Source organism: Corylus avellana, chromosome 1 (assembly GCF_965113065.1).
Source record: "Corylus avellana chromosome 1, dhCorAvel1.hap1.2, whole genome shotgun sequence".
NCBI lineage: Eukaryota > Viridiplantae > Streptophyta > Magnoliopsida > Fagales > Betulaceae > Corylus > Corylus avellana.
This window is the reverse complement of record NC_142490.1, coordinates 35,790,761-35,810,586: the sequence shown is the minus strand read 5'-3', so window position 1 is coordinate 35,810,586 and position 19,826 is coordinate 35,790,761. Positions and strand designations below refer to the sequence as shown.

Genomic DNA, 19,826 nt, shown 5'->3' with positions numbered 1-19,826 from the left:
ATATGAACCTGGCAAATATAGTGTGGTGTGTTTCTAATGTAAGCGAGTTGATTGATTGTTTGGATACGTGTTACCTTTTTATTGGACATGACAATCTTGATGGCCTTGTATCACTCATCACAATAAAAAAGTTAACAAAAGAGGTATAGAGAGAATTATTTAATAATGGTGCGATCCTCAATGAGTTATTAGATAACTTTTAAACCTTAAAACAATAATTTGATAAAAGAGAAAACCTCAGAGATCACTAGAGCATTTTCTCAAAATATAGAAAAGAAGACAATGTTATAAAAAAATTGATTTTACTGCAAAGGTGCGCAGCTGATAAATTATTAAGCATGCCAAGTATCTTCAAAACAACAACAGAATTAGATATCCAATTCGGAAGTGAAAATAATTATATACTCTGTTGAACAGTTTGGTTCACTGAAGAAATAGTTCTTATCTTTTAAACTTCAGCCCTTACCCATCTCAATCAAAATTAGCATAAACCATAAGAACTCAGATCAAATTATCAATATTGAATTAACTATAATTATTTTAATACAAAGAAAATGATTAAGCTTGCAAATGCACAATTCAATTGGTGTACATCAAATTGGTTCACCCATTCACAACAAATTAGTGTACATCAAATTGATCAGGAAAATGCAACATAAATTTGATAAACAATCTCTCTTCAAAGCTATCGGACAATAGCAACCAGCAAGCTACTTCACTTCAGGTAAATAATCATCAATCTCAGCTGGTATTAGTACTCTGCAAAAAATTAGGATCTTCTCCAGTTGATTTAAACCGGAAAATATCAAGTTAGTTATATTTAAAAGGTACTTTTGCCCCCTTAAAGTGAAAGGACAAAATACCTCTCAAATATACCTCTCAATCCAGTTCCCTCTGCCAAAAGCAATGCACAAGAGAATTAATTTAGCAACACAATTTAAAAAGGTCACGACTAGAGAATCATTAAGGACTAAGAACCATTAGAAAATCAGAAGTCAATGAGGATATACAGTATAATAGATTGAGATTTTTGGCAGAAAGCAGGCAATTAAAGAGGAATAGGAAGAAGCTTATGTCGCCACTCTGAAATTACTCATGACAAAGAAGCAGCATACATTGTTATTCTGAAATAAGTTGAAGAATTTCTGAGATTTTAAGGATATTGCCCCTTTGAGAGCATTCTTATAGTTGTAGTTATTATGCTAAAAGAATACTGGCTGCATAGATAGAAACAAAAAAAGATCATGAACTCAATAATTGAATTCTCAAAGTTGTTGAAAATTTATGACATATTTTCTCAAAATATAAACAGCTATAAGTTCACACAGAGACTTAACTTGGGGGAAGGCCAAATTTTCGCATTTCAGCAAATACGGCTTTCTCTAGCAGCACAGATGTGCAGTAAGCCTTGAGAAGAAGGGCATAAGTATCTTCAGTAGGGATGCACCAGCTTTCCATAAGTTCTAAATATGCAGATTCTGTATCCATATACGGTGATTTCTTCCAGTAAGCATCTATAAGCAAATTGTAGCAGATAACATTTGGTTTGAAGGTAGTCTTGTGCAAAACCCATTCATATATCTGGTAATATGTTCATAATTTTACAGTAAAAAAAGTCAAATAAAGTCAAATGTAAGTATACATAGCAACAAAAAGGGCGGGTGTGCTAAGTTTAGTTACAAAAATGCAATTGCTAAGTTTGCTTTGTACAGGATCTTATGAACAAATATAGAATCGGAAAAACATGAAGATTCCAATGTGGATTTATTGAAAATACCAGGATTGACAATGTTGAGCTAGTATAGAGAGCTAACAGAAACCAAGTAAAATGACAAAGTTATTGGTGCGAAAGAAATATTATCAACTCCATTCTATAAGCAGTTTGAAGAATTCAAATACTTAGCCTTTTAAAATTCAACTAAAACCAAAGCCAAAGAAACAAAAAAAAATCAACTACAGATAAATTCTTTTCTGGGTCTTTGTGTCAGGAATTAGAAAAACAAAATAAAATAAGAAAGAGGTACTAAATTCTCACCAACACAATTGAATCATATTGTTTACCGAGATGAAGTTGAACTACATTGATGACAGCATCCCAAGTGGTATGAGAGATTGGGAGAGTGTCGAGAGAACCCTGGAGTTTATTGGGATCCAGGTTATTCTGTGCAAACTGCAAAATTTACTGAGCAATGGGGCTCAGTACTGGAAAAATTCCATCAACAAAACCAGATCCATATTTCCATCCTCGTCCTCTTAAAGAGCCACCTGTAAAAAGATGATGCATCAAATATTTGAATACTTGTTTCTAATTTATACTTGAATACTTTGAAGCACATAAATATAAGTGTAAAGTTTTGCATTACATCGTTGCCTAGACAACTTCTTGGGATTAAAGCCTCTCCATTGGCCACGTTTGTCATATAAAGACCTTCACGTTTGCTTTTCGCAACAGCCTCAACACTGGAATTCTTGGCTATGTGTTTGCTTTTCGCAACAGCCTCACTACTGGAATTCTTGGCTATGCATTTGAAACTACTCTTATAGCTTCTTGGATCTATGAATATATAGCTATATGGACAACCAAAAATCAACCTACAAAAGTTCATTCATGGTTAATTAAAATTTCACAAATATAATCTCCCAAACATGTTCTCACAATGTACACTTTTCATCAAAAGCCATTACCTCATAAAAGGCAACAGTAGAACCATGCAAGGCATGGTCTTTGGTGCACAAACTGAATTAAAAGAGGTTCTAAAACCTCTTTCAAACTAAAAGGCAAATATGTGGCAATAGAAGCCATAATTCATATAAATGGAAGCTCCTTATGTCCGTATTCGTAAGTCTTAACTATTATAAGACCCGCAGTTAGATAAGTATGATTATTTATTGTTTTGAGAACTCAATTACAATTCTTTTAAAATCACATGCAAAGGAAAAAACAAAAAAAAAAACCCTGAAGTATGGCAACCAATGAAGATAAATTCTTGAAACTTCATTGCATGTGTACTTGTTTGTGTGATAATTATAAGAACCCATGTCCTGAAACCAATCAAAATGCTATAAAATGATCAAAAACAGTGTAGAAAATAAGTGAACTTGACATGAAATCCATTGTGTACCTTACAGTGTGTGAGTGTGTTACTTCAAGCACAAAATGGTTAAGCATAAAAGCCACTATAACACATGTGTCTGGAGAAACTCTTTCTTGCTTATGTTGTGTACTATTTCGCAAAAACACATCTCCAAATTGATGCGAATGCCATAAAAACCAAAAAACAGAGCAAGACTAACATATCGATTCAACAAGAAAACTGCCCAGAAAGAATCAACATAAAATTGAGAACAGAAAATCAAGAACACGATACAAACACAGACCGGTTGAAATGCATAGACACAGTGAGGATTAGACTTATGAATGCATGGAAGTACATGTTATATTATCCAAAGACAAACAATAATAAGACTCAACAGCAAATTGCAACAAACACAAAATCTTGAACTTTCTGGAAAACTGTACGATTTTATTAGATTGTTCAAATAATTTGGGACTCACTTTGAATCCAACATCAAAATTGTGGTTTACAAAGAACTAATAACAACTAATCATTAAAAAGAACAAAAAAGAAGACGAAACCCTAATAAACAAACAAAAAATTGAGAGGAAAAAAAATTATATCCGTATAAAAAAAAATTAATAAAAAATGAAACCCTAGATAAGAAAAAAAAAACAAAAAAACAAAACAAAACAAAACCTGAGCAAGAAATTAAAATCCTTCCCCATCTCACCGAACATAGGGCAATGGGTAGCGGCAGAGGGGACAGCGATGACTCTTCTCCAGCCACTTGACAATGCAATCTCCATGATAGACATGGGAGCACGGCAGCCGCGTGAGTTCGAGCCCACCCTCAAATTCCTCTGTGCAAATTATGCATTCTCCGATCGACCGAAGCCCATCTTCTTCAAAGGTTACCTTCTTCAATCCCTCAATCGCAGATCGAGTGGCCGGGATGGGCCTCGCCACATCTACCGCCATGGACTCCCTCAAACCCATATCCATCTCATCGTACTCTTCATCATCATCATTCACATCATCCACAACCACAAGCGTGGTGTGTTGAAAGGTTACCGCGATCGGCGACGTTCCCATCCCGACAGATCGAGCCGCGGCGGCCGATGAGATATCTCGCGCTACCGCTTCCTGATGCTCTGCGGGGGCACCCACGTCCGAAAGCAAGGATAGCATGCGCGCGCCACCATCGCACAACAGAGCCACGCGTTTGGGGACCCAGAAGGTTTTTGATCGCGTGCGAGATCGCGCTTGCGCGACGGACACCTGACGATCGTCATTGCCGATGATGGATTTCTTTATTTTAAGGACCTCAGTCGCGCGAAATTGGATGGGAACCTCATCCGGCGCGTGTGGGCGCGAGTCGGAGAGATCTTCGATTCTTCGAAAATCCCACACTCTAAAGCTGAAACCGTAGGAGCTGCCGCTTGACGGCATTATTAGGGTTTGCAATTGGAGCGAAAATCGTGAGACGATGGCAAGAGGATGGCAGAAAATAGGGTTTGCAAGAGGATGGCAGATCTTCGATGGGTGGGATTCGGCGGAGCTGTTGCCGCTTGACAGTAGGGCAAACCAAATTAGCGAAAATACGATGGCAACAACTGGGGAGCGAAAATCGATTTGAGAGCGACAGAACACTCAAGAGAAACGCAATCGTGAGAGGATTGCAAAAGTATTGAAAAGAGTAGCCGTAGGGGAAAATAGGGTTTGCAATATATATATAGTTTTCTTCTGGGTATGGGCTGTCAGGGTAGGTGCAGAACTTATGGGCTGGGTTAGTTTGAGTTCTAGGCCCATCTATAAAATAAAATTAAAAAATTAAAAAACATGGTACACCATTTTGTGCACTTGAAATCAGCCTTTTTCTCTTCCTTGTTGATTGAAGTGTATGATAATTTAATTTGCCAACTTTTCTTCTCTCTAAGAGCCGCAGACCCAAAACGCGCGTATGAAGCATCAAAAGCTCGTTTCAGCCAAAATACGGTTGTTTGGTAAAATGGTTGTGAAAGGGAGCATCAAAAGCTCGTTTCAGCCAAAATACGGTCGTTTGGTAAAATGGTTGTGAAAGGGCTTTTGAAGTTTCAAACGTTCAAATCCACGTTTGAGTGTAAGCTAGGTAATGAAGCTTCTGCTCAAGCGGATGATTAGAAGAAAGGCGCGCCACAATTTTGTGATTAATGAAATATTTGCACAGACAAATATATCCTTACAAATTTCACAAAATGCCAACCAAATCCATATATAAGCATCTCTTTCCACCCTTTGATAAATCCTTCTCGTTGCCGCGGCTGGAGCTGCTCCAGAGTGAGGGAGATCCAAGCAAATGAGCTATAGCTCCGTTTAATTTTGCTTTTGCTCATCTCTTTTTTTTCTTTTTTTTTCAATAAAACACATATCTTGACATTTATTACATAAGACATATAGGAAAAATATAGATGAACATTGAATAGTATAGAGAATAGATCCAAAGGAAGAAGATAAAGGAGAGATAACTCACCTGCCTAGATAGTTTTGGGCATCGTGATAGAAGATGGGTTTGAGAGTGAGACAGTGATAGAAGATGGGTTGAGCGTGTAGTGGGAAAGCCCCCATGTGGGTTCTTCTGCCCAAAAAAACAATATGAATTATCCACCACTGCAGCACGCTACGTACAATATTTAAAAAATTAATTAATTAATTAAAAAAAAACCCCACCCCACTTTTCTTCATATTTATCCCACATGGGTTTGAGTGTGCAGTGGGAAAGCCCCCACATGGGTTCGAGTGTACAACATGCTCATTATATATATATAGATAAAGCTTATGATGGGAGAGAAATAATTAGTTTACGTGAACTATTTAATGTTATTCTTGTTGCAGGAATAGAAAGAAATGAGTTCAAATCGTTAATCAACATTTGAGTTGTATTTGTGATGTAATAGAAAGTAAGTATACAGTATCATCTAAGAGCTACGATAAATGTGGATGTAATATTGAAGAGGTTATAGATGTTGTTTGGAGGATTGCTGAAAGAGAAAATGACATTGACATCCTTAAGTTTGCAACATAGATATTTCTTAAGAGATCACATAGATAGATGTTTGTGACTATTAAAGAGCCATGGTTGCAGATTGACTTTATCAAGCGAATGGGAAATAGAGAAATTAATCGTCGTAGCATGGAATAATGTTGTTATTTTTTAATGTTGTTTTGTTATGAACTATTTGAAAAGTTATAAGGATTTATTTGAATGTTTTTTTTTTTTTTTTATCTCTTTTTCTTATTTTTATGGGTGCTTATATATTTATTTTGTGTTTATTTCTTTATTTTTTTCCTTACAATAGTGATTATAACACTCAAGATGATACAAGTGATAGTGATTATAGTGAAGAGGAAAATGAAAATGATTTTTTATTCTAGCAGCTGCAGCAATAGAATTTGTTAAGAACCATTATATGTCATATATTGCAAAAGAACCTTGTAGGACTTCTTCTCAAACAAGTTATAAGTGGGTTATGGAGATTTTACAAGGTAATCTTGATAGGTGCAAACAAAATTTCAGAATGAAAATGCACGCATTCATTTACTTGTGTAAAGAGTTGAAGGAAATATATCATTTAAGAGGTACTAGGAAATTAACTGTTGAAGAGTTGGTGGCTATATTTTTGAATACTTTAGGCCATGGGTTTGGGAATAGAATAGTGCAAGAAAAGTTTCAACATTCAGGAGAAACAATTAGTAGACATTTTATTAGTGTTTTAATGGCCGTTTCAAAAATGGTGATTAACATTATTAATCCTATCGATAGGGAGTTTAGGGATGTTCCAAGTAAAATTCGTGATGATGAGCGGTATTGGCCATACTTCAAAGATTGTATTGGAACCATTAATGAACCCATGTGCCAGTTAAAATTTCTCCATCAAAACAAATACCATATACTGGTCGAAAAGGTACTCAAAATGTTATGGCTGTTTGTGATTTTCATATGTGTTTCACATTTGTTTGGGCAGGATGGGAAGGTACTACACATGATACACGTATTTTTTTGGAAGCTATTCGAAAGGAAGAATTACGATTTCCACACCCACCTAGAAGTTTGTATTTAATAAAAATAACAATTATGAATTATACATGAAAAAAAATATACTTTTCAATATTTTTTTTATGACCGTTATTCGTATATTTTTTGAAGGAAAATATTACTTGGTAGACGCAGGATATCCTCACATGAAGAGATACATGGGGCCATACAAAGGGGAGCAGTATCATCTACCAGACTTTTGTCGCGGAAGCCAACCGAGGGGTATGCATGAGATTTTTAATCATGCACATTCATCACTTAGATGCACTATTGAAAGAACATTAGGAGTTTGGAAAAATAAGTGGAAGTTATTACATTGCATGCCGAATTTTCCTTATGATAAACAAGTGAAAATCGTGGTGGCATCTATGGCTCTTCATAACTTCATTAGAAAGCATGCAATAAAGGATGTTGAGTTCCAACTATATGATAATGATAAATGATGCTTTGCTTTGGCCACTGAATAGCCAAAATGAGGAATTCGGAGTAGGAGATGAAAAAACAATTTTATTTCTCTTTTAAAATTTTAGCTTTTACCCATCTTAATCAAAATTAACATAAATCAAAAAAAACTTAGCTGTGATTTGGCTACTGGGGCCAATAAACTCAAAAGAAGCTACCAACATTGAATTAGCTTGAATAATTTTAGTACTAAGAAACTGGAAGGGGACAAACTCAAACACAGATCTTTCTCTTTTTCCATTTCTATTTTTGTTTTTGGGACTGCATGGAAAAGCCATTTTTTAAATTAAGTTTTGGCATTCAAAACAAAGGACAACAACAGTCTAAGTTTGCTGCTCCAATTCAATTCTAGGAAGTAACTTAATCCTATCAATTCAAAACAAATTAGTTTACATCAAATTGATCACCCCTCCTACAATGCAACACAAATTTGATTAAAAATATCTCTTCATGGCTGTCTGGCAATAGCAGCCAGCAAACTACTCCACTTCAGCTAAATAATCATCAATCTGAGCTGGGGTTAGCACTCTGCAAAAAGCAAGGCACAAGAGAACTAATTTAGTAACACAACTCTCAAAAACGTCACGATTAGAGAATCATTAAGGACTAAGAACCATTAGAATAGAAAATCACAAAATCAATGAGGACGGTATAATAGATTGAGACTTTGCAGCAAGAAGGCAATTAAAGAGGAGGAATAGGAAAAAGCCATTCTGAAATTACTCATGACAAAGAAGCAGCATGCATTGGTATTCTGAAATAAGTTGGCCAAAAATAGTAAATCATTTGAGAATTACTGGCCATATCCATAGATTATTGTACCAATATATAAACATTGTCACCAAACAAGAGGTATGATCTGAAACTGCAACAAAGTTTGTGGTGTTTTGTCATTTGAACTATTTTAAGCATACCACCAGAAACAATTGGCTGTTTGGTGGCCCGTAACGAGGGATGAATAATCAACAAGAGCGATAGATTTTGGTAGGATAATTCGAGGAATCCTAGGCCTCCCAATTTTAGGGTAATTCGAAGAACCCTAGACCTCCCAAAACAACTACTAGAGATGAATATTAAAGTTCACATATTTTTTATTGATCACTCTTAGGTTTATATAGATTATTACATGGTAAAAATAGAAATACACGTAAATAGAAAATATAATTCTAATAGGAGACAAATCTCATATTTCCTACTAGAGATATTGCTTTATGAACAAGTCTCGTATTTTCCTAATAAGGATAATAATATATCATTACCTTATTTAATAATAATTCTAATATACTATTACCGAATCATAGACCCGTAACAAACATATAGTCACATATGGTTATCACGTACAATTGTATATAACTATAAGAACAAATTTTTTTTTTTTTTGTAGAGGAAAACATTCTAGTCACATTCATTCAAAGATAATACGAGCATGAAGCTCTTATAATACAAAGCAAAAAGCTCTGAAGCAACCATAGCCGAAGCTACGAGGTTACAAAACGTTGAAGATAACGTCAAAGATACAACCATCCTAATCTCAAACAAAATCCGCAAATCCATAACTAATCTTCAGATATAACAACAGATCTGCTCCAGACAAACTCATTCCAATGCATAGATAACTCTTATTCCTCTACCTAGGAGTAGAAAACCCTCATGCCGAAACTCTTCTTCATCGACCCGAAAGCCAGAATATAGATCTCATCCACAACTCAAGGGTTTGGACCATAAACAGATACCTCTTGAATCAACAAGAGAACATAGCCTTATTACAAGCAACAAAACAACAGGAAATATAAAATAAGGAACAAATAACAGGGGAAAAAACAACAGAAATGAAAAAATGCTGGGAAAATGAAAGCAAAAAAACCAGAAAGCCAAAAAACAGGAGCACACTAGGCGAATGACGACGGCCGGAAGAAAGGCTGATCGCGTGCTTGCTGGAAATCGAAGCTGGTGTTGGAAGTGAATAGGGCCAGTGAAACACAGTGGGGGGGCGCGATAACAGACCCGGCAGTGGACGGTGGACGAAAAAGCGACGCAGATGAGATAAGTGGCGCACTCTAAAAACCAGGGGTAGTTTGAGTGAATCCCCCAAGAACGGAACGCACAAAGTGTGCCAAAACCAAACAAATAAGCAGAAAACAAAGACAAGCAAAGGGGAAAAAGAGGGGGAGGGAAGGGGAGGAAAAACCAAGGAGGAAGAGGGGAGGCGGGGGAGAACAAAAGTTCTCCCCCTCTAGGTGGCGCTCTCTGCTAGGAGAAGAAACCCTAGCAGAATTGTAGGCGGCGCTCTATTTGATGTGTTTTAAGGCAAATTAAACATCAACCTTGATTTCTTAGTTCAAAAATGAAATTAAATTTTTGTGGTTATACTAGTTCAAAAAAGAAATGAAATCTCAAAAATGTTTTAAGGCTAATTAAGCATCAATTTCTGAAGAAAAAAAAATTCACATGCTTTTTAACAGCATTAACTAAAAAAAAAAAAAAAAATTACATGTTCTTCTCATATGCTCAAGGACTACATGACATTTTTAGATACTAGTTCAAGAAATTTTTTCAACCCAGTTTGTAAGAAATTTATACCCTTTGTAAAATAACCTATGAATTATAGAGGACAATAATATCCAATTCAACACTCCAAAATAAAACTTCATAAGTGTCATATCACACGAAAAGATTTAACGAGAAATCAGGAGCTTAATTGTGCATGTGAACTTTTGACATTCCAAAATGCATTGCATTGTAAGGTTCATCATTCTTATGTCATCACCTAATACTTTTTTTAAAATAAAAAAATAAAAAAAAATCATCACCAGATTTAAAAGTCGTAGGGTTAGTTAAAAAATGACAATATTTCAACACCTTCCTTATTGCCTACCAAGGTTTAATTTATGAAATTGAATGCGTTACGGCTTTGTGGCCGAGTCACGGGGTACAACATATAGGATGGATTAAAATATGGTACTATGTATGAATATAACATTAACTCATTGAATACTGGTAGATGAAAAGAACCGCCAAAATAGAAAGTCCTACCATCAAATTAGTATCGATAGAGTGGGTCATTGTAGATGTTGGTTACAAAGCGTAATGATATCTTGCAATTCTTAAATGTCGCATACGGCTTAAGAATAAATTATACCTAAGATTTATATCAATCCGCCTTCACAAAATATCTAGATTTAATTTATTTTATCTTGATGAGTTGCTATATATAGACCCCTTTTCACCCATGGGAGGATCTCCTTTGAGTATTAGGCATGCAGGTAGAGTAGGCTTTCTTTTAAGCTTAGTTTAGATTTCATTCATCCAAGTAATTAAGGGAGAGGAATTGACGATGCTTCAGCAATCACATGCACCTCCTTTCCTTTACATAATTGCAAGATATTTTACTCCCTAATATATTTAAAAAAAATAAAATAAAAAAAAAAAAGGAAAAAATATAAAATGACCCCTCAAACTACCAGTCATTTGTAATTTAGTCCCCTAATGTTCAAAATGTGATAAAGTAGCTCTCCAAACTACCAACATTTTGCAATTTGGCCACTCCGTTAGGTAATACCGTTAAAATGGATGGAAAAGTTAAAACGACGTCATTTTGTTGAGATAAAGTTACTGAAATGCCCTTTTTAGAAGATAAAGTTACTATCACCGATGGGGGCATGCATTTTTTGTTGTTGTTGTGAGTATTGAGGACATGCAATCCCACATATTAATGAAGTATGAACTACCTTGTCTGTCGTTGTTAATTTGTTAGACAAAGAGGATTAATTCTTTAGGTTGCCGTTTGATACAAGTTACTTTCAATTATTTTCTTGCCTATTGTTGCCGCTTAACAACAATTCTACCATGGAAATTTGTGATTAGGATTTTCTACAATTTCAAATAAATTGTTGATTCTTAAATTACAAAAGTTAGGTCGTTTCTTAGCATCAAAACACTTGAAAAATGTCACGTATTAAAAACGTTAAATCTTATTAAGACAACCAGAAAGAATTTTCCTTCCAAAAGGTTTTTTTTTTTTTTTCTTTTTTTCACTTTTAAAAAGATGCTTATTGTTCAGAAAACTAAAAGATAGTTTTTAGCCGAAAGCTTTTAAAATAGTTTTCTTTAGAAGACAAAGCGTGTGGTTTCATTACATGTTTATTTCCTGAAAAAATAAAATATTTTACTTTATTAGAAGTCTTATGTATTACGTTTCTTCCTCGAGTAATATGAATAATTAATTATAATTACTTATAAAAAAATAATTAATTATATATTAAGCAAATAGTCCTATAATGACCAAAATGTATTGCACTTCAAAAGTTGATCAGCTGGTTTCTCTTTAGAGCCAAAAAAAAAGACATGTATTTGGTTAAAGAATTCTCAAAATTAATATGTATATATATAATTTTGGTTGACACATCACTTTTTTCAAGTTTAGACTGCCGTTCGTATCAATGACATGACAAATATGAACCTGGCAAATATAGTGTGGTGTGTTTCTAATGTAAGCGAGTTGATTGATTGTTTGGATACGTGTTACCTTTTTATTGGACATGACAATCTTGATGGCCTTGTATCACTCATCACAATAAAAAAGTTAACAAAAGAGGTATAGAGAGAATTATTTAATAATGGTGCGATCCTCAATGAGTTATTAGATAACTTTTAAACCTTAAAACAATAATTTGATAAAAGAGAAAACCTCAGAGATCACTAGAGCATTTTCTCAAAATATAGAAAAGAAGACAATGTTATAAAAAAATTGATTTTACTGCAAAGGTGCGCAGCTGATAAATTATTAAGCATGCCAAGTATCTTCAAAACAACAACAGAATTAGATATCCAATTCTGAAGTGAAAATAATTATATACTCTGTTGAACAGTTTGGTTCACTGAAGAAATGGTTCTTATCTTTTAAACTTCAGCCCTTACCCATCTCAATCAAAATTAGCATAAACCATAAGAACTCAGATCAAATTATCAATATTGAATTAACTATAATTATTTTAATACAAAGAAAATGATTAAGCTTGCAAATGCACAATTCAATTGGTGTACATCAAATTGGTTCACCCATTCACAACAAATTAGTGTACATCAAATTGATCAGGAAAATGCAACATAAATTTGATAAACAATCTCTCTTCAAAGCTATCGGACAATAGCAACCAGCAAGCTACTTCACTTCAGGTAAATAATCATCAATCTCAGCTGGTATTAGTACTCTGCAAAAAATTAGGATCTTCTCCAGTTGATTTAAACCGGAAAATATCAAGTTAGTTATATTTAAAAGGTACTTTTGCCCCCTTAAAGTGAAAGGACAAAATACCTCTCAAATATACCTCTCAATCCAGTTCCCTCTGCCAAAAGCAATGCACAAGAGAATTAATTTAGCAACACAATTTAAAAAGGTCACGACTAGAGAATCATTAAGGACTAAGAACCATTAGAAAATCAGAAGTCAATGAGGATATACAGTATAATAGATTGAGATTTTTGGCAGAAAGCAGGCAATTAAAGAGGAATAGGAAGAAGCTTATGTCGCCACTCTGAAATTACTCATGACAAAGAAGCAGCATACATTGTTATTCTGAAATAAGTTGAAGAATTTCTGAGATTTTAAGGATATTGCCCCTTTGAGAGCATTCTTATAGTTGTAGTTATTATGCTAAAAGAATACTGGCTGCATAGATAGAAACAAAAAAAGATCATGAACTCAATAATTGAATTCTCAAAGTTGTTGAAAATTTATGACATATTTTCTCAAAATATAAACAGCTATAAGTTCACACAGAGACTTAACTTGGGGGAAGGCCAAATTTTCGCATTTCAGCAAATACGGCTTTCTCTAGCAGCACAGATGTGCAGTAAGCCTTGAGAAGAAGGGCATAAGTATCTTCAGTAGGGATGCACCAGCTTTCCATAAGTTCTAAATATGCAGATTCTGTATCCATATACGGTGATTTCTTCCAGTAAGCATCTATAAGCAAATTGTAGCAGATAACATTTGGTTTGAAGGTAGTCTAGTGCAAAACCCATTCATATATCTGGTAATATGTTCATAATTTTACAGTAAAAAAAGTCAAATAAAGTCAAATGTAAGTATACATAGCAACAAAAAGGGCGGGTGTGCTAAGTTTAGTTACAAAAATGCAATTGCTAAGTTTGCTTTGTACAGGATCTTATGAACAAATATAGAATCGGAAAAACATGAAGATTCCAATGTGGATTTATTGAAAATACCAGGATTGACAATGTTGAGCTAGTATAGAGAGCTAACAGAAACCAAGTAAAATGACAAAGTTATTGGTGCGAAAGAAATATTATCAACTCCATTCTATAAGCAGTTTGAAGAATTCAAATACTTAGCCTTTTAAAATTCAACTAAAACCAAAGCCAAAGAAACAAAAAAAAATCAACTACAGATAAATTCTTTTCTGGGTCTTTGTGTCAGGAATTAGAAAAACAAAATAAAATAAGAAAGAGGTACTAAATTCTCACCAACACAATTGAATCATATTGTTTACCGAGATGAAGTTGAACTACATTGATGACAGCATCCCAAGTGGTATGAGAGATTGGGAGAGTGTCGAGAGAACCCTGGAGTTTATTGGGATCCAGGTTATTCTGTGCAAACTGCAAAATTTACTGAGCAATGGGGCTCAGTACTGGAAAAATTCCATCAACAAAACCAGATCCATATTTCCATCCTCGTCCTCTTAAAGAGCCACCTGTAAAAAGATGATGCATCAAATATTTGAATACTTGTTTCTAATTTATACTTGAATACTTTGAAGCACATAAATATAAGTGTAAAGTTTTGCATTACATCGTTGCCTAGACAACTTCTTGGGATTAAAGCCTCTCCATTGGCCACGTTTGTCATATAAAGACCTTCACGTTTGCTTTTCGCAACAGCCTCAACACTGGAATTCTTGGCTATGTGTTTGCTTTTCGCAACAGCCTCACTACTGGAATTCTTGGCTATGCATTTGAAACTACTCTTATAGCTTCTTGGATCTATGAATATATAGCTATATGGACAACCAAAAATCAACCTACAAAAGTTCATTCATGGTTAATTAAAATTTCACAAATATAATCTCCCAAACATGTTCTCACAATGTACACTTTTCATCAAAAGCCATTACCTCATAAAAGGCAACAGTAGAACCATGCAAGGCATGGTCTTTGGTGCACAAACTGAATTAAAAGAGGTTCTAAAACCTCTTTCAAACTAAAAGGCAAATATGTGGCAATAGAAGCCATAATTCATATAAATGGAAGCTCCTTATGTCCGTATTCGTAAGTCTTAACTATTATAAGACCCGCAGTTAGATAAGTATGATTATTTATTGTTTTGAGAACTCAATTACAATTCTTTTAAAATCACATGCAAAGGAAAAAACAAAAAAAAAAACCCTGAAGTATGGCAACCAATGAAGATAAATTCTTGAAACTTCATTGCATGTGTACTTGTTTGTGTGATAATTATAAGAACCCATGTCCTGAAACCAATCAAAATGCTATAAAATGATCAAAAACAGTGTAGAAAATAAGTGAACTTGACATGAAATCCATTGTGTACCTTACAGTGTGTGAGTGTGTTACTTCAAGCACAAAATGGTTAAGCATAAAAGCCACTATAACACATGTGTCTGGAGAAACTCTTTCTTGCTTATGTTGTGTACTATTTCGCAAAAACACATCTCCAAATTGATGCGAATGCCATAAAAACCAAAAAACAGAGCAAGACTAACATATCGATTCAACAAGAAAACTGCCCAGAAAGAATCAACATAAAATTGAGAACAGAAAATCAAGAACACGATACAAACACAGACCGGTTGAAATGCATAGACACAGTGAGGATTAGACTTATGAATGCATGGAAGTACATGTTATATTATCCAAAGACAAACAATAATAAGACTCAACAGCAAATTGCAACAAACACAAAATCTTGAACTTTCTGGAAAACTGTACGATTTTATTAGATTGTTCAAATAATTTGGGACTCACTTTGAATCCAACATCAAAATTGTGGTTTACAAAGAACTAATAACAACTAATCATTAAAAAGAACAAAAAAGAAGACGAAACCCTAATAAACAAACAAAAAATTGAGAGGAAAAAAAATTATATCCGTATAAAAAAAAATTAATAAAAAATGAAACCCTAGATAAGAAAAAAAAAACAAAAAAACAAAACAAAACAAAACCTGAGCAAGAAATTAAAATCCTTCCCCATCTCACCGAACATAGGGCAATGGGTAGCGGCAGAGGGGACAGCGATGACTCTTCTCCAGCCACTTGACAATGCAATCTCCATGATAGACATGGGAGCACGGCAGCCGCGTGAGTTCGAGCCCACCCTCAAATTCCTCTGTGCAAATTATGCATTCTCCGATCGACCGAAGCCCATCTTCTTCAAAGGTTACCTTCTTCAATCCCTCAATCGCAGATCGAGTGGCCGGGATGGGCCTCGCCACATCTACCGCCATGGACTCCCTCAAACCCATATCCATCTCATCGTACTCTTCATCATCATCATTCACATCATCCACAACCACAAGCGTGGTGTGTTGAAAGGTTACCGCGATCGGCGACGTTCCCATCCCGACAGATCGAGCCGCGGCGGCCGATGAGATATCTCGCGCTACCGCTTCCTGATGCTCTGCGGGGGCACCCACGTCCGAAAGCAAGGATAGCATGCGCGCGCCACCATCGCACAACAGAGCCACGCGTTTGGGGACCCAGAAGGTTTTTGATCGCGTGCGAGATCGCGCTTGCGCGACGGACACCTGACGATCGTCATTGCCGATGATGGATTTCTTTATTTTAAGGACCTCAGTCGCGCGAAATTGGATGGGAACCTCATCCGGCGCGTGTGGGCGCGAGTCGGAGAGATCTTCGATTCTTCGAAAATCCCACACTCTAAAGCTGAAACCGTAGGAGCTGCCGCTTGACGGCATTATTAGGGTTTGCAATTGGAGCGAAAATCGTGAGACGATGGCAAGAGGATGGCAGAAAATAGGGTTTGCAAGAGGATGGCAGATCTTCGATGGGTGGGATTCGGCGGAGCTGTTGCCGCTTGACAGTAGGGCAAACCAAATTAGCGAAAATACGATGGCAACAACTGGGGAGCGAAAATCGATTTGAGAGCGACAGAACACTCAAGAGAAACGCAATCGTGAGAGGATTGCAAAAGTATTGAAAAGAGTAGCCGTAGGGGAAAATAGGGTTTGCAATATATATATAGTTTTCTTCTGGGTATGGGCTGTCAGGGTAGGTGCAGAACTTATGGGCTGGGTTAGTTTGAGTTCTAGGCCCATCTATAAAATAAAATTAAAAAATTAAAAAACATGGTACACCATTTTGTGCACTTGAAATCAGCCTTTTTCTCTTCCTTGTTGATTGAAGTGTATGATAATTTAATTTGCCAACTTTTCTTCTCTCTAAGAGCCGCAGACCCAAAACGCGCGTATGAAGCATCAAAAGCTCGTTTCAGCCAAAATACGGTTGTTTGGTAAAATGGTTGTGAAAGGGAGCATCAAAAGCTCGTTTCAGCCAAAATACGGTCGTTTGGTAAAATGGTTGTGAAAGGGCTTTTGAAGTTTCAAACGTTCAAATCCACGTTTGAGTGTAAGCTAGGTAATGAAGCTTCTGCTCAAGCGGATGATTAGAAGAAAGGCGCGCCACAATTTTGTGATTAATGAAATATTTGCACAGACAAATATATCCTTACAAATTTCACAAAATGCCAACCAAATCCATATATAAGCATCTCTTTCCACCCTTTGATAAATCCTTCTCGTTGCCGCGGCTGGAGCTGCTCCAGAGTGAGGGAGATCCAAGCAAATGAGCTATAGCTCCGTTTAATTTTGCTTTTGCTCATCTCTTTTTTTTCTTTTTTTTTCAATAAAACACATATCTTGACATTTATTACATAAGACATATAGGAAAAATATAGATGAACATTGAATAGTATAGAGAATAGATCCAAAGGAAGAAGATAAAGGAGAGATAACTCACCTGCCTAGATAGTTTTGGGCATCGTGATAGAAGATGGGTTTGAGAGTGAGACAGTGATAGAAGATGGGTTGAGCGTGTAGTGGGAAAGCCCCCATGTGGGTTCTTCTGCCCAAAAAAACAATATGAATTATCCACCACTGCAGCACGCTACGTACAATATTTAAAAAATTAATTAATTAATTAAAAAAAAACCCCACCCCACTTTTCTTCATATTTATCCCACATGGGTTTGAGTGTGCAGTGGGAAAGCCCCCACATGGGTTCGAGTGTACAACATGCTCATTATATATATATAGATAAAGCTTATGATGGGAGAGAAATAATTAGTTTACGTGAACTATTTAATGTTATTCTTGTTGCAGGAATAGAAAGAAATGAGTTCAAATCGTTAATCAACATTTGAGTTGTATTTGTGATGTAATAGAAAGTAAGTATACAGTATCATCTAAGAGCTACGATAAATGTGGATGTAATATTGAAGAGGTTATAGATGTTGTTTGGAGGATTGCTGAAAGAGAAAATGACATTGACATCCTTAAGTTTGCAACATAGATATTTCTTAAGAGATCACATAGATAGATGTTTGTGACTATTAAAGAGCCATGGTTGCAGATTGACTTTATCAAGCGAATGGGAAATAGAGAAATTAATCGTCGTAGCATGGAATAATGTTGTTATTTTTTAATGTTGTTTTGTTATGAACTATTTGAAAAGTTATAAGGATTTATTTGAATGTTTTTTTTTTTTTTTTATCTCTTTTTCTTATTTTTATGGGTGCTTATATATTTATTTTGTGTTTATTTCTTTATTTTTTTCCTTACAATAGTGATTATAACACTCAAGATGATACAAGTGATAGTGATTATAGTGAAGAGGAAAATGAAAATGATTTTTTATTCTAGCAGCTGCAGCAATAGAATTTGTTAAGAACCATTATATGTCATATATTGCAAAAGAACCTTGTAGGACTTCTTCTCAAACAAGTTATAAGTGGGTTATGGAGATTTTACAAGGTAATCTTGATAGGTGCAAACAAAATTTCAGAATGAAAATGCACGCATTCATTTACTTGTGTAAAGAGTTGAAGGAAATATATCATTTAAGAGGTACTAGGAAATTAACTGTTGAAGAGTTGGTGGCTATATTTTTGAATACTTTAGGCCATGGGTTTGGGAATAGAATAGTGCAAGAAAAGTTTCAACATTCAGGAGAAACAATTAGTAGACATTTTATTAGTGTTTTAATGGCCGTTTCAAAAATGGTGATTAACATTATTAATCCTATCGATAGGGAGTTTAGGGATGTTCCAAGTAAAATTCGTGATGATGAGCGGTATTGGCCATACTTCAAAGATTGTATTGGAACCATTAATGAACCCATGTGCCAGTTAAAATTTCTCCATCAAAACAAATACCATATACTGGTCGAAAAGGTACTCAAAATGTTATGGCTGTTTGTGATTTTCATATGTGTTTCACATTTGTTTGGGCAGGATGGGAAGGTACTACACATGATACACGTATTTTTTTGGAAGCTATTCGAAAGGAAGAATTACGATTTCCACACCCACCTAGAAGTTTGTATTTAATAAAAATAACAATTATGAATTATACATGAAAAAAAATATACTTTTCAATATTTTTTTTATGACCGTTATTCGTATATTTTTTGAAGGAAAATATTACTTGGTAGACGCAGGATATCCTCACATGAAGAGATACATGGGGCCATACAAAGGGGAGCAGTATCATCTACCAGACTTTTGTCGCGGAAGCCAACCGAGGGGTATGCATGAGATTTTTAATCATGCACATTCATCACTTAGATGCACTATTGAAAGAACATTAGGAGTTTGGAAAAATAAGTGGAAGTTATTACATTGCATGCCGAATTTTCCTTATGATAAACAAGTGAAAATCGTGGTGGCATCTATGGCTCTTCATAACTTCATTAGAAAGCATGCAATAAAGGATGTTGAGTTCCAACTATATGATAATGATAAATGATGCTTTGCTTTGGCCACTGAATAGCCAAAATGAGGAATTCGGAGTAGGAGATGAAAAAACAATTTTATTTCTCTTTTAAAATTTTAGCTTTTACCCATCTTAATCAAAATTAACATAAATCAAAAAAAACTTAGCTGTGATTTGGCTACTGGGGCCAATAAACTCAAAAGAAGCTACCAACATTGAATTAGCTTGAATAATTTTAGTA

At 35.1% G+C, this 19,826-nt stretch overlaps 4 protein-coding genes and 2 pseudogenes across 9 annotated transcripts; 2 read left to right on the top strand and 4 right to left on the bottom strand.

The window, feature by feature from the left end:
• Positions 1-501: 501 nt before the first annotated feature.
• On the bottom strand, positions 502-2,175 carry LOC148589758 (pentatricopeptide repeat-containing protein At2g35130-like). The gene is made up of 4 exons (XM_088513068.1): positions 2,062-2,175; positions 1,338-1,514; positions 864-894; positions 502-759 (listed from the first exon to the last, which is right to left on the bottom strand). Exons 2-4 carry the CDS (start codon positions 1,486-1,488, stop codon positions 711-713), a joined length of 231 nt encoding a protein of 76 aa, XP_088369194.1. The 5' UTR covers positions 1,489-1,514; positions 2,062-2,175; the 3' UTR covers positions 502-710.
• Positions 502-4,748, bottom strand: LOC148589757 (uncharacterized). Of its 3 annotated transcripts, XR_015911392.1 has the most exons (4): positions 3,790-4,748; positions 2,372-2,592; positions 2,036-2,265; positions 502-1,581 (listed from the first exon to the last, which is right to left on the bottom strand). XR_015911392.1 is itself a non-coding variant. In XM_088512984.1 (3 exons), the coding sequence occupies exons 1-3, from the start codon at positions 4,506-4,508 to the stop codon at positions 2,180-2,182; spliced, it is 1,026 nt and encodes a 341-aa protein (XP_088369110.1). In that variant the 5' UTR covers positions 4,509-4,748; the 3' UTR covers positions 502-2,179. The 3 variants fall into 3 exon arrangements, 2 of the variants coding, with proteins under 2 accessions (XP_088369110.1, XP_088369176.1); XM_088512984.1 differs by having other exon boundaries at positions 502-2,265; XM_088513050.1 differs by lacking the exon at positions 502-1,581 and having other exon boundaries at positions 2,172-2,265; positions 2,364-2,592.
• A 2,078-nt stretch (positions 4,749-6,826) lies between these two features.
• LOC148589756 (uncharacterized) lies at positions 6,827-7,574 on the top strand (annotated as a pseudogene).
• A 4,971-nt stretch (positions 7,575-12,545) lies between these two features.
• Positions 12,546-13,532, bottom strand: LOC148589755 (pentatricopeptide repeat-containing protein At2g35130-like). Its single transcript, XM_088516695.1, has 3 exons — positions 13,382-13,532; positions 12,908-12,938; positions 12,546-12,803 (listed from the first exon to the last, which is right to left on the bottom strand). The coding sequence occupies exons 1-3, from the start codon at positions 13,530-13,532 to the stop codon at positions 12,755-12,757; spliced, it is 231 nt and encodes a 76-aa protein (XP_088372821.1). The 3' UTR covers positions 12,546-12,754.
• Positions 12,546-16,792, bottom strand: LOC148589754 (uncharacterized). 4 transcript variants are annotated; one of them, XR_015912131.1, is made up of 4 exons: positions 15,834-16,792; positions 14,416-14,636; positions 14,080-14,309; positions 12,546-13,558 (listed from the first exon to the last, which is right to left on the bottom strand). XR_015912131.1 is itself a non-coding variant. In XM_088516664.1 (3 exons), exons 1-3 carry the CDS (start codon positions 16,550-16,552, stop codon positions 14,298-14,300), a joined length of 960 nt encoding a protein of 319 aa, XP_088372790.1. In that variant the 5' UTR covers positions 16,553-16,792; the 3' UTR covers positions 14,216-14,297. The 4 variants fall into 4 exon arrangements, 1 of the variants encoding a protein (XP_088372790.1); XR_015912132.1 differs by having other exon boundaries at positions 14,106-14,309; XR_015912136.1 differs by lacking the exon at positions 12,546-13,558 and adding an exon at positions 13,606-13,625 and having other exon boundaries at positions 14,106-14,309.
• Positions 16,793-18,870: 2,078 nt separating this feature from the next.
• Positions 18,871-19,618, top strand: LOC148589753 (uncharacterized; annotated as a pseudogene).
• The last annotated feature ends 208 nt before the right edge of the window (positions 19,619-19,826 follow it).

Coding starts and splice junctions, on each gene's coding strand:
- LOC148589754 (XM_088516664.1), bottom strand. CDS start 16,552: ATGCCGTCAAGCGGCAGCTCCTACGGTTTCAGCTTTAGAGTGTGGGAT. Junction 14,637..15,833: donor TACCCATTGCCCTATGTTCG/GTGAGATGGGGA, acceptor GAACTTTTGTAG/GTTGATTTTTGGTTGTCCAT.
- LOC148589758 (XM_088513068.1), bottom strand. CDS start 1,488: ATGGATACAGAATCTGCATATTTAGAACTTATGGAAAGCTGGTGCATC. Junction 895..1,337: donor AAAATTTGGCCTTCCCCCAA/GTTAAGTCTCTG, acceptor TGCTTTTGGCAG/AGGGAACTGGATTGAGAGGT. Junction 760..863: donor TTGAGAGGTATATTTGAGAG/GTATTTTGTCCT, acceptor AATTTTTTGCAG/AGTACTAATACCAGCTGAGA.
- LOC148589757 (XM_088512984.1), bottom strand. CDS start 4,508: ATGCCGTCAAGCGGCAGCTCCTACGGTTTCAGCTTTAGAGTGTGGGAT. Junction 2,593..3,789: donor TACCCATTGCCCTATGTTCG/GTGAGATGGGGA, acceptor GAACTTTTGTAG/GTTGATTTTTGGTTGTCCAT. Junction 2,266..2,371: donor AATCCCAAGAAGTTGTCTAG/GCAACGATGTAA, acceptor ATCTTTTTACAG/GTGGCTCTTTAAGAGGACGA.
- LOC148589755 (XM_088516695.1), bottom strand. CDS start 13,532: ATGGATACAGAATCTGCATATTTAGAACTTATGGAAAGCTGGTGCATC. Junction 12,939..13,381: donor AAAATTTGGCCTTCCCCCAA/GTTAAGTCTCTG, acceptor TGCTTTTGGCAG/AGGGAACTGGATTGAGAGGT. Junction 12,804..12,907: donor TTGAGAGGTATATTTGAGAG/GTATTTTGTCCT, acceptor AATTTTTTGCAG/AGTACTAATACCAGCTGAGA.